Raw genomic sequence first — 13,347 nt, 5'->3', positions numbered from 1 at the left:
TCTCTGAGAGCAGCCCTCCCTACTACTATGACTCGAAAGAAAAATTAAACTTATTTCTTTCCATGATAAACAGACATACAGACCACCACAATCAGCATATGCCTGATGATTTTACAGATAGCTACAAATATGATAAGGAGCATTTAAGAAAGTTACATGAAGTCATTCATCAAGCTATGTTGAGAATACAATCTAGGTTTCCTTATTCCTTACGCCACAAACAGCTCCTCAGGTTTTATCTGCCAAATACTATCTTCTTGCCCTAACCATAAAGTATCTGGTAGAAGTCAATATCCTGCTACAGTTTCTTGATACCATCAGGCAGGAATTAGTGATTTCAGGCTTATCAATAGCAGAGGCTGCAGTGGATATAAACTGAGCAAGTACAGGGAATTTCACAACTCTGCCAAGTAACTGAATGAACTGTAGTGGTTTCAACTTACAGAGAAAACCTGGTTTCAAATAGAATTTGAATTACTTTTCCATAGTAGTTTTATGATAGGCTTATTTAATGGAAGCATTTTAGTTCTCTTCTGCAACTTGTTCAAGATACATGTTGATACTAGGGTTACTTTGATACAGTCTGCGGTAACATCTAAATAATCAGGCATAGGATGCCAGTGACATTCAATACCTAAGGAAAAATAAGGTTTACTGATGCCAGACACTAAATAAAGTTTCAAAAGAAATTGAGTGTAATTGGCTCAATGAGGCCCCAGATGACATACTATGTTAGGTGCAGGCTAAATTCTCACTGACCTCAGTTAAACAGAATAGCATAGACTACATCTGACAGCGGAGCAAGTGTTTTTTAATTGTCTCTACCTTTCTTCACGACTATCACATCCACAACTTTAAAGGTTCTTACAATATAATTTTACTGCCTACCTAATAAAAGGGGAATGAAGAAAGAAACAATATTCATTATTTGAAAATTAAAGAAAACTCAGAACATTCTTCATAAAGATTAATCCCAGTGTCTCTTCTGTTTTTGAAACAAAAACATGCAGATAAAGAACTGTTGTAAATCTGAGATCTGTAAGCTGCTGGGTTGCAAAGGGCCCCTCTAAACAAGTATGTCGTGGAGCTAGCCTGTACCTGTGTCTCACTGCACATTCCTCTGGCAAAGGAATTTAGGCTCAAAACCTGGTACCCCTCTGCCCTCCTCCGAGTGAGCTCATAATACCAGAATGAAGAGGAGGGAAATAACTTTCTCACTGGAATTTCTTTAATGGAACTTATAAGCATACATCTTGATGAAATGGTTGCTGGAAGTATTTTGCCTTGCTATTCTTATACGTACAGAACACCTGCTATTATATATAGAAAACCTTAGCAAAATTCATTTATGGTAAATTCAATGGTATCATATAATCCAAACAAAATCTGTAACCAGTATCACTGCACAAAGATGACTGGTCTGACAGTCTTCCATTCAGGGAAACTTGTAAATGAGATCATTCCAGATCTGGACAGTAGCTTATTTAAAAAAAAAAAAAAACGGGGGGGGGGGAGGGGATGGGACAAGACAGGGGGACAACAGGAACAAAAAAAAAAAAAAAAAAAAGACACAAAACCCCAAAAAACACACCAACCAAAAACAGCCCCAAAGTTTCTTTTTCCTTTGAGAGAGCTGACAGATAAGAAGGAAGTAAGAAATGAATCTGGAGAGCTACATCCAGCTGCAGAACACTTCTATTAATTGTATCTCCAAACAAAAATTATTAAATTCCTATTACTGAGTTTTGAAATGAAAAAATCCAAACCACCCGTTTCGTGAAATTTGCTCAATAGCTATTGTTTCATGAATCAGATTTGTTTGAAAAAAAAAAAACACCCACAAATTATTCAAAATCACAACTCACACACAGCATTTTTGTTTGGTTGGTTTTAGTGCAGCATTAGTTTACTTCTGTCCAAAATGCTTGGTAAACATTTTGGTTCACTGTTTATAAAGTATCCTTGAATAGAGATGAAAAGTTATAGTAGCACTGGAGATCCGATATAAACATTAGTTAGTTCTACTCTACCACTGTCGGACTGCAGTTGAGACTAGCAGGTTTTTAAACCTTGCCACTCCTCTCTGAAACGTGCAGAACTTGGCTGGATAGCGTGAAGCTGAAACATAAAAAACAATCAGATTCTTTGGAAACTTCACAGTATCATACTGGCACAATTGAATGGAGAGTCTTTAAATAGCCATAATCAACTTTTTACAGTTCAGTGCCTTATTGGTCAGAGGTTCAACCCTTCCAGATCTCCAAAAGTAGACTGTACAGGTGATCTCATTTATAGAAGAGCCTTAGGACATACAAAGCACTACCAATTATGGTGCCACAGTTCAAAGAAGTAAAGCTACATAATAGACCTAAGATCATTATGCAAAGTGATATTTTGCATCTCTCCTGGCTGTAATGTCTGTTTTCATCCAGCGGCTAGAGCAGAGAACTAGGAGTCACAATACAACCCTACTGTTAGCTTGCCAGAAGACTTGGAGCAAAGCTTGCTTCATGCTAGCTGGACGGTAATACTAGTATTTGGCCCACCACAACGTGACATGGCCAGGCACGGCTGAAGGACATCTGCAAATCACTCAGACCCCGGGCTGAAAGACAATACAGTAATGCAACCAGTGATCATGCACTTTAAAGTTAAAATTGCAACACATTAGTTTGCCTTTATGTAAGGAAACAGTGTGAAATGCATGATAAATGAACCCTAGAAAAGGAACAAACCAGACCAAATATTGTTGCTGTAACTTTAACAGGCATGTTCATTTCAGGATTCAACCTGTCCTACAGCTCTTAGCACTCTGGAGGGTCTGCAAACACACATTTCACCTGCAACAGAAAACGTGCTCTGTGACATTAAAAGATGTTCTGACCCAGACCTCAGTTTGTATGGTTTCAGAAGAGCAATCTTTGCTAGGCCTCCGAGGCAATTTTCTGCAGATTACTTGAGGTACAGGAGGCCCTCAAGTTCCTGAGACTCTGCTGAGGGCTCTCAACACTCCACATGCTCCAGGATTCACATGGAAATTGTACCACTAAGAGATATTAGGTCAAACCACAGTCTGGAGCATCACTCTAATTATCTACTCAGATTTCACTTTAATCCTAACAAGATTATAGATTCACAGAGATTAAGGTTGTTAAAAGTACCACAGAGCAAACTATATGATCACTACCTTGAAGACACCATCTAAAGTGTTCTGTTTATGGTCACCACCTCACTCAATTTTAAAACCTCTGTGAAGTTTAGGGTATTTCCTACATCTATTTCTGGTAAAAATACACTAAGGATCTGACATTTACTGTGGTGACTAGAATACTTAACCTTTGTTACAGGAGTTGTTTGAAATCTTCTTCCCTTCACCACCATATAAACATCTTTTCCTCTATATTTTGCTTAAGCTTATCCCTTACACCTTTCCAAGTTACAGCAAAAAGCCAAGTACCATCTGTAGGAGAAGATTTCATGGGCAGTTCCCAATTTAAGCCAAAACTGCCTTATTAAGTTAAAAATGCTCTACTCCTTTCTAAAAATAATCATACAAAGCCTACAAGAGAGCACTGTTAAAAACTGTTTCAGATGAAAACAAATAAAACCCCCTTTTGCTAAAAAGCAAGCAGCACATTTGTATTACACCTATTCCCCTGGGGGGGGGGGGGGGTGGAAAGCTGCATGTGTATGTCAAAAGTACAGTGAAATAAAGCACCTTACTTTTGGCACCCAGGGCTAATTGCAGACCACCTCAGTCATGCCCACAAGACCACAACTCACCACTCTTCAACCCCTTCTGGTAATGAAGAGTCAGCATGTTCTACGCAAAACGCTACACACTGAGCAACGCAACACAGGAGCTGCCAACCTCACCTTCCAGCCAAATCCACACTCCGCATTTGCTGCAGTTCATGTAGAAGGTATTTAAACAGATACGTTAATTTTATAGATAATGCTCCAACTTTTCAACCCCTTCACACACACTTTGATGATAGTCTAATATCTCACAAGGAGGGCTGAAGCTGAAAGCCTACAGGCTCCTTTTATGGAAAACTCTGAAGACTACTATAAATTCTTAATCTTCCAAGCTTGCTTTTTGCCAAATGTTTTTGCTCCTGCAGGCTATGTTCTTCCAGTTCAGTTACACCCTGCTTTGTGGATAGGTTTAATCATCAAAGTACAATACAGTGATTCACCTTCCTATTGTTTTGATGTGTTTCCACTATAGCAGTAGTAATAATTCCAAACTGCTTTAAAAAAAAATACAATATATACATATATATTCTACAGAGCAAGTGACATCTGCACACTCCACAGCAAAAGTTTGACTGATATGAAGAGAACTATTCCAGCTTCAAAAAGATCCCGCTCCTCTTCGGAAAAGTCAAGCAATTATTCATTGTGTCAATTAATCTATTTAACTTTGTTACAGTAAGAGATGTGTTTACATATGCATTTCTGGAAAACTGACTTGCCACCTTACGAATTCTAAGCAGACTTTAACTTAAAAGGCAAGTATTCAGAGTAACAGATTCATCACTCCTTTTCTAATTGTATAATTTTCTAAGGAAACCCTTCTTGGTTTAAGACTCCTTTTTACAGCTAGATGTTATTTCATGTCTAGAGAGAGACAGCCTTACTACTTGTGAGGGCATGGTCTCCATTAATAGAAAATAGTATCTTCAATGATTCAAACAAGAAGATAAAGAACATAAAGAGCTGATTTGAAAACTCTCTCATGCAATGTAAACAGGTAAAGTACATGCAGTAATTTTAAAAGTTGGGAAAAGACAAAGCACTAACTAGTTGCTATTCAGAGCTTTAAAACGATACTACTACCAAAAAAAGAAAAAGTAGGAAGATTATTTTTAATTTCAATTTTAAGAAGCACAGGAGCATTTGTAAGTCCATTCCTTGTTTAACTGCACTTTCATTTTCCTCTCCTCTCCTTCTTAGATCAAAACCAACCCCTCCTAACAGTGCTATAAATTCATTTATACAGTTGGCTTGCAGCTTACTCTGTACAAACATTTTATTCCTATCTCAGGGAAGTTGCAGGTCTTTACCTCTGCCAGCCAAACAAATTGCTGAAGACACAATTAATGTTGATGTGGCTACCTTGCTTCCAACCTCTTTCCCCTTCAATGGAAATGTAAAAATGAAAAATATGTAAAACCAAGGGAAAAGGAAATATTACTCCCATTTCTTACAGAAACCTTGAATTACTGCCTTTTTAGCTAACTCCCAATTAGTCCAGATACAACACCTAGATGATGTTTAGCTTCTACCTGTGTCATACATCACACTGACATCCTGCCAAATGCTTGTGTCAAGGATGGAATCGTTTGTTCCTATTAGTAATGGGAAAAGCAACGAACACTAGGTGCAACCCTCTCAAACAGATTTGTGCAACAGAGATTCCTAGGTAACAGGCATTGACACGTCCTCACTGCTGCTGAGAGCGAGGCATCAGAAAAAGCACTACAGGATTAACCGCCAGGAGTCATACTGGCAAGCCTCCCTGACTCCTAAACAAAAAGGAGAGCTAGAAAGGCAGATGAGCTTAAGAGCACGTTGAGGCAAGGGCTGGAGGCTGTACAAAGTACAGTAGGTTCCAGCCAAATAGGAGAAAAGAGACCAGGGAGTGAATAAGGCAAACTCAGAATACAGTAGCTATTGACATCTCAGCGGACTGAAGTAAATCGGTCCAATTTTGTTCACGGTGTCGATTCTCTCAATATTAAGGTAACCAAGTGAGCAGAGACTATGCAAACTGGTGATGCTGATTTAGTGGCCCAATGAGGCTGACACAACCAAAGCTAATAAAAATCCTGCAGAAACAACAAGAAGGAAAGCTAGCACAGACCATAGGGATCTCTACAGCTTTGTATCCTTTTGGGTAAAAGTACAATCAGAGGGACAGCAAAGTCACTTCCAAGTTGCAAGTGTGGCAAAAAAGCCAGAGAAGAAGCAGATCCATGGAACAAGTTCCTTTGACTTCGTATTAATTCCACCTCTTTGTATTTCCTCAGACCTGAGAGAAGAGGAAGCCATTCTGAAAAGAAAAGATTACTTTGAACACAATTAGTAAGATTAATGTCAACACGTTTTGAAAAGTGGAAAGTTAAATACAGCTACTGGAGACTACAGCAACAAGACTCCCACATATATCCCATCATCAGAGAAGGGGAAGTTGTATGGAAAAACCCAAGGCAGGCTAAACTGCAGGAAAGCTGTACAAAAAGCACAGGAATAAATCACTTGCTTTCTCCAACTATTTTTAGATTTATTGCCTACACTTCCAAATTCCCTTTTTGCAAGGGACAGGTAGCAAGAACTGCATGATTCCACTCTAACTGCTCTTTCTTCTCAGACACATAAAGTGAAAGGAGTGTATCAAGCTCAGTTAGGTTTTATAGACTTCTCAGGAGAGTGAGAGCCTTCTTGGGTTTATAAAAGTATTTTGAAAGCAAAAACAACTAAGGAAATTAAGTTCATAATGACTGGTCTCCCTTCCCACTGATCCTTCTCCTCCAATAATACTTAACATTGCAGTCACTATCAAGACTGCATTTCGCAGATACCCTCTAACAAGTAACTCTGCCTCCTACCAATCCCTTTCAAAACACAGACTGACCTTGCTAGAACAACCCCTTCCACAGGTAACAGCAGAAGTGCTTTCATTTTACTTCATTTCATGTTACTGCCCAGAGGAACAAAGAAAGCAGTCCTTTATTTTGAGACTGGATTTTCACAGAGCTTGAAAAATTATCTACCAATCAAAGCTTAAAAATCTTGGTTTTTTTCTTCGTCATCACTATAACATTTAAGCTAAGACACAGGTGTTACCGAAGTCCCTTCTTTTTTGACCTGCCAATACAATTTGATACTGGTATCTAGGCTGTAATTTAATTTTAAATTGTCATCCATAGAGGGGCACACAAGCCCACTTTGGAAGGAAGAGAGGAGGTCAAGTACATCTAGAATTCGGGCAGCAAAGATTTTTCCATCTGTATCCACCATGACTTCACCACTCTACAGTATGAGAATAGCCGCCCCCAACCCCGAGAAATACCTTAAGCTCATTATTTTGAAGTACCTAAAGGATTGCTCTAAAAGAATTGGTAATCCCATAAAAGGAACTGACAAAAGGTTAAAATTGGCCACCATATCTGAAACACGTATCTGTTTCCTCAGCAGTGTTTAATACAGAATCATTAGCTTTGCACTGTTTTGTAGCGCTGCCTTCCAAGTTAACCCTAAAAGAAGTTCAAAAACCAGGTGGGTCATATTTTCTGATACATAACCAAAACTGTCTGACAAGAGGCTAGTTGGATATCTAATCTTAATGCTCCAGTCAGTACTCAGTTGTTAGCAGCAAAAGTACTTGCAGAAATAACGCAGAGTATCTGCATAGACAGGAATTAGCTTCTGGATCAATTACACTCTTTTCAAAAAAGATCACAGCTTCCTATGGATCAAAAAAATTGTCTGATTAAACATCAACAGCTGGCAATAGTTTGACAACTTTGCCTGAACAGATGCTCCGTCTCTGGGGATATGGGAGAATGAGAAATTCTTTTCTTGAACATGGAGAATTCTTTTCTCCCTGTACAAGTCAGGGAGTACCGGCTCTCCTCCTGGAGCAGTTCTATGCCTACACATGGAGCATGACTATTATACAAAAACTAAACAAGAAAGAAGCAGACTTAAGACTTCGTGGAGTTGGGGATTTGCAAGCCAGAGCCATTTTACTATCACAACTTTTGGCAGTCTGTAGCATTCTCACAATATCTCTAAGCATCAGCATGTTACTGCAGTTACCTCAGGAGGAAGAGTAAGGAGTAAAGTACCAGAACACTACTCATGTACAGAGCATCTCTACTACAACAATGGACAAAGAAGAGAGAAGTGCCACCATGAAATGCCCCCTTTATGGACACCAGCATGACTTACTAAATAGCAGTTCTTAAGTTAGGGGAACATGGTGGCTGGCAATAAAGCTGCCTTGTCCAGAAAGTGAAATGAAATGTTTCTTGTTTCTTCAGGTCACACAAAACCTCTCACACATATGCAAAAGGCCGCCACAACCAGAAATGGGTAATGATATTTAAAAAGCTCTTCGGGACACAACCACTGCGTTATTTCATTCCATAGCTGCTGTGACCTAACATCATATCCAAATGCCAAATAAAATGCCACATTTTATGTTCAATTACCTTTAGCACCCAGAAAATATTTAGCAATTATTTGTTCAGATGGGAGAGAAAGGGATATTCAGCTTAAATTGCAAGTCTTCCATAAAATTCAACATGTCTTTGCAAGGGCTAGATAATTAGCACTGTTATGAACTGTCTGCATCTTACAATTTTTATTAAAAGTAATTCTCATTATTTTGCTACAGAACTAGGTAGTAATTCTCATTACTTTGCAACAGACATTACTATCCAAACTTGATCTCTGCAGAATGACCATTCTCAATGTAGTATGTGAATCTTTACTAAACAAGTGTCTCTACACCCATGCATTCTTAGAGATTAGAAGCTGCCTTATCCAGTAAACAAAACCTGAGATTTACAAGACCAGGTCTGCTGCATTTTACATTATCTCTTAAATTCTATAGGCTCCTTCCTTAGACAATTAACTTTACTACAGATACTACTTCTTTCCCAACAAAGCTCACTGCTATGTAGATATCGCTGTAAAAGTCAAACTACAGAAGGACTGCATACTTGTAAATACTGATTAAAATGGCAAATAAACAGCAAAAAAACATTTAAATAGCTCTTAATGGATAAGATGGTATTTGCAGAAACAAAACTGGAATGATGAGAGTTACAACCTTAATTTTAAATATTAGTAACTAAACAGCTATTTTTTCCCTCTGACAGAGCTGTGGAACAAAATTTATTTTTGACATAAAGCCACCAAAAACAATGAGCTTGGTTCAATTAAAAAAGACATTGTGAAATATTTTATGGTAGATATATATAGAAAAAAAAAAATCACACCAAATACCTTGGGATATGTTAAGAGAAGAGAAAAGATCACTTGGGCTAGCTTGTCATAAACTACTAAAGCTTCAGTTACAATACAGCAGACTGCCCAGAACTGCTTTTGGCATGTAGTTTTTATTTGCCTTACTTGGATACTGTAGAAGTTCTGTTGACCAAGATACTAAGCACTAGAAAAAGAAAGTATCTCTAATTAATCTGCCCATTTATTAGCAAAAAAAAAGAAAAAAACCAACAAACACCAGAAGATTTGGAAGAGTTGCAATAGTATATGAAGTCCAGAATCATAAAATAAAAGCTAACAGAACTCTTATCTGAAATCTCAGCTGTTCCAAGAGAACATGTCTAACAGTAAGTCCTTACAGTAGTTCCTTAGGATATAACATCAAGAACTAGCACGTATTCCAGGTGTGCTCAACTAGCTCAACAACAGCAGCAGAAAGAACACAGATGAGAAGTTATCATCTCACCCGTATGTCAGATATGCTCTCAAGTGGGCACAAAATGACTGATAGGACTACAATGCAGCTCAGCTGAGAGCTTTGTAAAGAGATGACAATCTCAAATTCCATTGCAAGAGGCTGTCTCTAGACTTTGTGACCATTTTCATTGCATGCTTCACCTCCTATTTATGAGAGCACATCCCAGAAACATCACCAAAACTCTTGAGTATCCTTTTAAAAGTCCCTCTTCTAAAACCCGTATTTTGCCCTGTAGACAAGAAAAGCCTCAGGGGTGAGCACTGATTAGCCAAGGCAAACATCTGCCTCTCTAGCACTTTTCCAGTATTTTATCTTATTCCCCCAACTCCAGACCAACTTTTGTCATTTGTCTTACAGTGTAATGAATGTCTTGAAGATAGTACTACGTTGTTGTTTTATGCTTGCACAGCATCTTGTACTAACATTCCTGGTCCATTATTAATGCAAATTACTGATAATAAAAGATCAAAAACATGAATGAAGCAGAGCTTCTGGAGTGACTTCAGATGAAAGCTGTTAGAAGAAACTCTTAGGTCACTCCCAGCAATTGGTCTACAAACGAGGTAACAATCTCTCTGCAAAGTAACCCCATGTGTAACAGCAAGTCATCCATGTTTTCAACATTTGGCTCAAAACACAGACTACATTACAAGACTAATTTTGTACTGCCATTCAAAATAGATCATTATTTTTATCCAGGAAAAATAAATACATGCTGAGAAATTAAATCTGATGCACTTTAAAATCCTATTCTTACAGAGGGAGGGATGACTACACCTTTTAATTGAGACCTCTGAGTCAAAGCCATGTCTGATACAACTTTATTCAAGATGCTGGCCTGACGTGCCAGCCACTGCCTACCAGTCATATCCACAGTAACATGACTGTGGAACGCTCAACAACTTGGTACAATATTTTATGATGTTTCTCTTACAATACATAATTTATTGAAAGCGGAATATCTGAAAGAAAGAGATGAACCATGTTATAAATAACATCATCTTCAGGAACAGGTGCTTTAATAGTTGACTGTCCCTGTGGATAGTCTTCTAGATGTTATTATTCCTTATTAAACATAAGTTTTTATTTCATTTTATTAACATTGTACTTCACTATGCTCAGTCACTTCAAACTATATAGCACAAGACTATTAAGAAATGCTTCAGAGATCCTGCTTTTCCTAAAAAAGTTCTGCTTACTGCAAAACCAATTTCAATCACTAGCAATTTCTCTTAACAACTGACTTCATGATGGAAGGTGCTAGTGTGTGTTCTTAATTCAGTGATACCAGAATGTCATTTACCTACTACTGTATCTGAAGTTGACAAAAACACAGTTGTACATCTTTCCTGTTGGGTGTGTTTGATGGCATTTTTAGTAAGAATAATTAAATGCATTAACTCCTTAGACATATAAAGCACTAAAACTAAATATTTTAAGGACCCGTTCTGATTCTTTTTCATACTTTTAGACTGATAACACAACAAAGGTGTTGCTTGTTTTCCAACCCTGAAGAAAACTGGCAGGAAGACTTAGAAGTGGCATGCAGATACTAAGCTTACTGAACTCATTGCAATAGACATAAATTGACAAAGTGCCTTTACGGGTAATGAAACATGTCAAGGAACTAACGAAAATCTGACTGCTTGAGAAATGCACTTTCCAACAGGTATGAAGAGTTGGAGCAAACAATTTAAAAAACCTGCTGTCATTTACACCTGCATCAACCAGGAATAATTTCATTGACCTGTTGCATGAATTTATAATAAAAACAACTGCAAAATGTGGTAAATTTGTTTCAAAAGGCTTTGAAAATATTTGCTTTATGAAAGTCATTTCCACACAGAGATTCCACTGCAGCAAGAACACTTGGAAGAACAGTTCTTGGTTTTGTTGAAGAAAACTGTCTAATCTTTTAATCTTTGAGAAGATTAGAGCTTGTAACTACCACCTGATCAGGATGATGAAATTCTACTAGTGCAATTGATTATAAAGAGTACAAAGCAGAATCAAGCCTTTCATACATATGAGAAGCATAAACCCCTCTGCTGTTAAAGCCATTTCAAAAGATTTCTTCTAAGTTGCACAAGAAGGTTCTAAATTCTTAAAATTTTAATCGAAAGAGTAGCATAAGCAGCAGAAAAACATTGGCTGACAAATCAAGAACCCATGTTTTAGCTGTTTTTGTTAGAAGTCTGTTAGAAGTTAAATTAAGATAAACATGCTTAAAACATGTTATACTAACTACTTCCATTAATTCATTACTGCATGCGCTATAAAACCCGGACCACAAAGATTGGAGTATTGTACTATCTTAATTTACATCATAATATAACAAAGAGATTTTTTTTGAACTGCCGGCTGTACACCAGTTGGACACTTAATTTAGGATACAGACTTTCCAAAGGACTCCTTTATTCACTGCAGTTGAGTGGGCCAACAATTACAGCATCCCAGTTGCAGAAAATCTATTACAACGCCAAAAAAAATGAAAAATTACGAACATTTAAAGAGCCTGTGATCCCTTACTAATCTGTTCAAATGTTAATTAGGAACAGCAAGAGAAAATCTGTGTTTATGTCATAAAATTGTCAGACTGACAGATCATAGTCATTGCTTCTGTACGTCGACTAGGAATTTAAAACACGTTTACTAATTCATACTCGTGAACCTTGATAGAACACTTAACAGCTTAATCCTTTAATTTCTCACATCGCTCTTCCTTAGTTATGAGGTGTTCTGGGTCGGATCCCTTGCGAGCAAGGATCTAAAGGGTCAGCTTTTAACAGAAAGGTTTGAAAGAGGCTAAAAAAGAATGAAGGCGGTCAGTTGCAGAGAGAATTGGTCATCCCTTCAGGCGCAGAAAGCTGCTACACCGAACGCAGGTGGGCTGTCACCCCAGCGCACTGGGCAGAAACTAATGAAGGTTGAGTGGAGGAAAGGCACAATAGAACTTCGATGCAGAGGTGTATGGTAATTAAAAATAATAATAATAATAATAAAAAAACAACAAACAAAGCAAAACATCTTTCTGAAGGGGGTGGGGAGACGCCTGCTTCCCGCCGGAGGATGCCCAGAGCCCGACGGGTCGGAGCGGCACGTCCCCCCCCAGCGAAGCGGGGCACAGGCGCGGCCGGGACCCGCACACTTACCCCGCTCGCCAGCTCGGCGCCCAGCGAGAGCAGCAGCAGCAGCAGCAGCCTGCAGGGAGCAAAGGGACAGGTCACTCGCGGGGCCGGCGGGCGGCCGGGAGGGAAGGGGCCCGGCGCCTCGGCACTCACCCTGCGCGCCCCGCGGCCGGCGGGGCGGGCGCGCAGCCGCGGCCCATGCCTCAGGCAGCCCGCGGGGGAGGCGGCGGGGACGCAGCCCGGTTACGCGCCACTGCGCCCGCCGGCTCCGCGCCGCCGGAGGAAGAGGAGGGCCCGCCGCCGTCACTCAGGGCGGGCGGGCACGGCGGGGGCCGCCGCCGCCGCTCACCTTCCCGCGGCACCGAGGGTGCCTCGCCCCAGGGGAAGCGGCCGGGCCCGCCTCGGCGGCGCTGCCCCTTCGGGGTCGGTCCCCGCCGGCTGCCCACCGCTGCTCCGCGGCCCCCTCAGGGCGTCCGCCGCCTTCCGCTCCCCGCGCCGTGCCACAGCGTGCCCGGGCAGAAAGTTTGCGCGGTCTCCGCTGAGGCGTCGCACCTGGGCGGAGCCGGGCGGGACGGGAGCGAGCGGAGCAGAGCCGAGCCGAGCCGCAGCCGGGCGCCCCCGGCAGCCCCGCACCCCGCCGCCCAGCCCCTCCTGAGGTGCGACCAGCACTGCCAACAGCTCCCCCTGCCCTCGCACACTGGGATGCTTCCGCTAGAGAAA

The 13,347-nt window shown here is 40.3% G+C and overlaps 1 protein-coding gene across 1 annotated transcript in view; it reads right to left on the bottom strand.

The window, feature by feature from the left end:
* COL4A6 (collagen type IV alpha 6 chain) overlaps nucleotides 1-13,219 on the bottom strand; it is a 139,473-nt gene extending 126,254 nt beyond the window's left edge. Inside the window, exons 1-2 of the mRNA XM_055818145.1 lie at nucleotides 12,781-13,219; nucleotides 12,652-12,700 (exon numbers count right to left, since the gene is read on the bottom strand). Coding sequence (XP_055674120.1) covers nucleotides 12,652-12,700; nucleotides 12,781-12,827 — 96 coding nt within the window. The 5' untranslated portion in view covers nucleotides 12,828-13,219. The remainder of the gene's footprint in view (nucleotides 1-12,651; nucleotides 12,701-12,780) is intronic.
* Between the last annotated feature and the right edge of the window lie 128 nt (nucleotides 13,220-13,347).

This window comes from Falco peregrinus, chromosome 13 (assembly GCF_023634155.1).
Source record: "Falco peregrinus isolate bFalPer1 chromosome 13, bFalPer1.pri, whole genome shotgun sequence".
NCBI classification, from domain to species: domain Eukaryota; kingdom Metazoa; phylum Chordata; class Aves; order Falconiformes; family Falconidae; genus Falco; species Falco peregrinus.
Note: the sequence above shows the minus strand (reverse complement) of the source record. Positions and strands in the feature narration are given on the sequence as shown.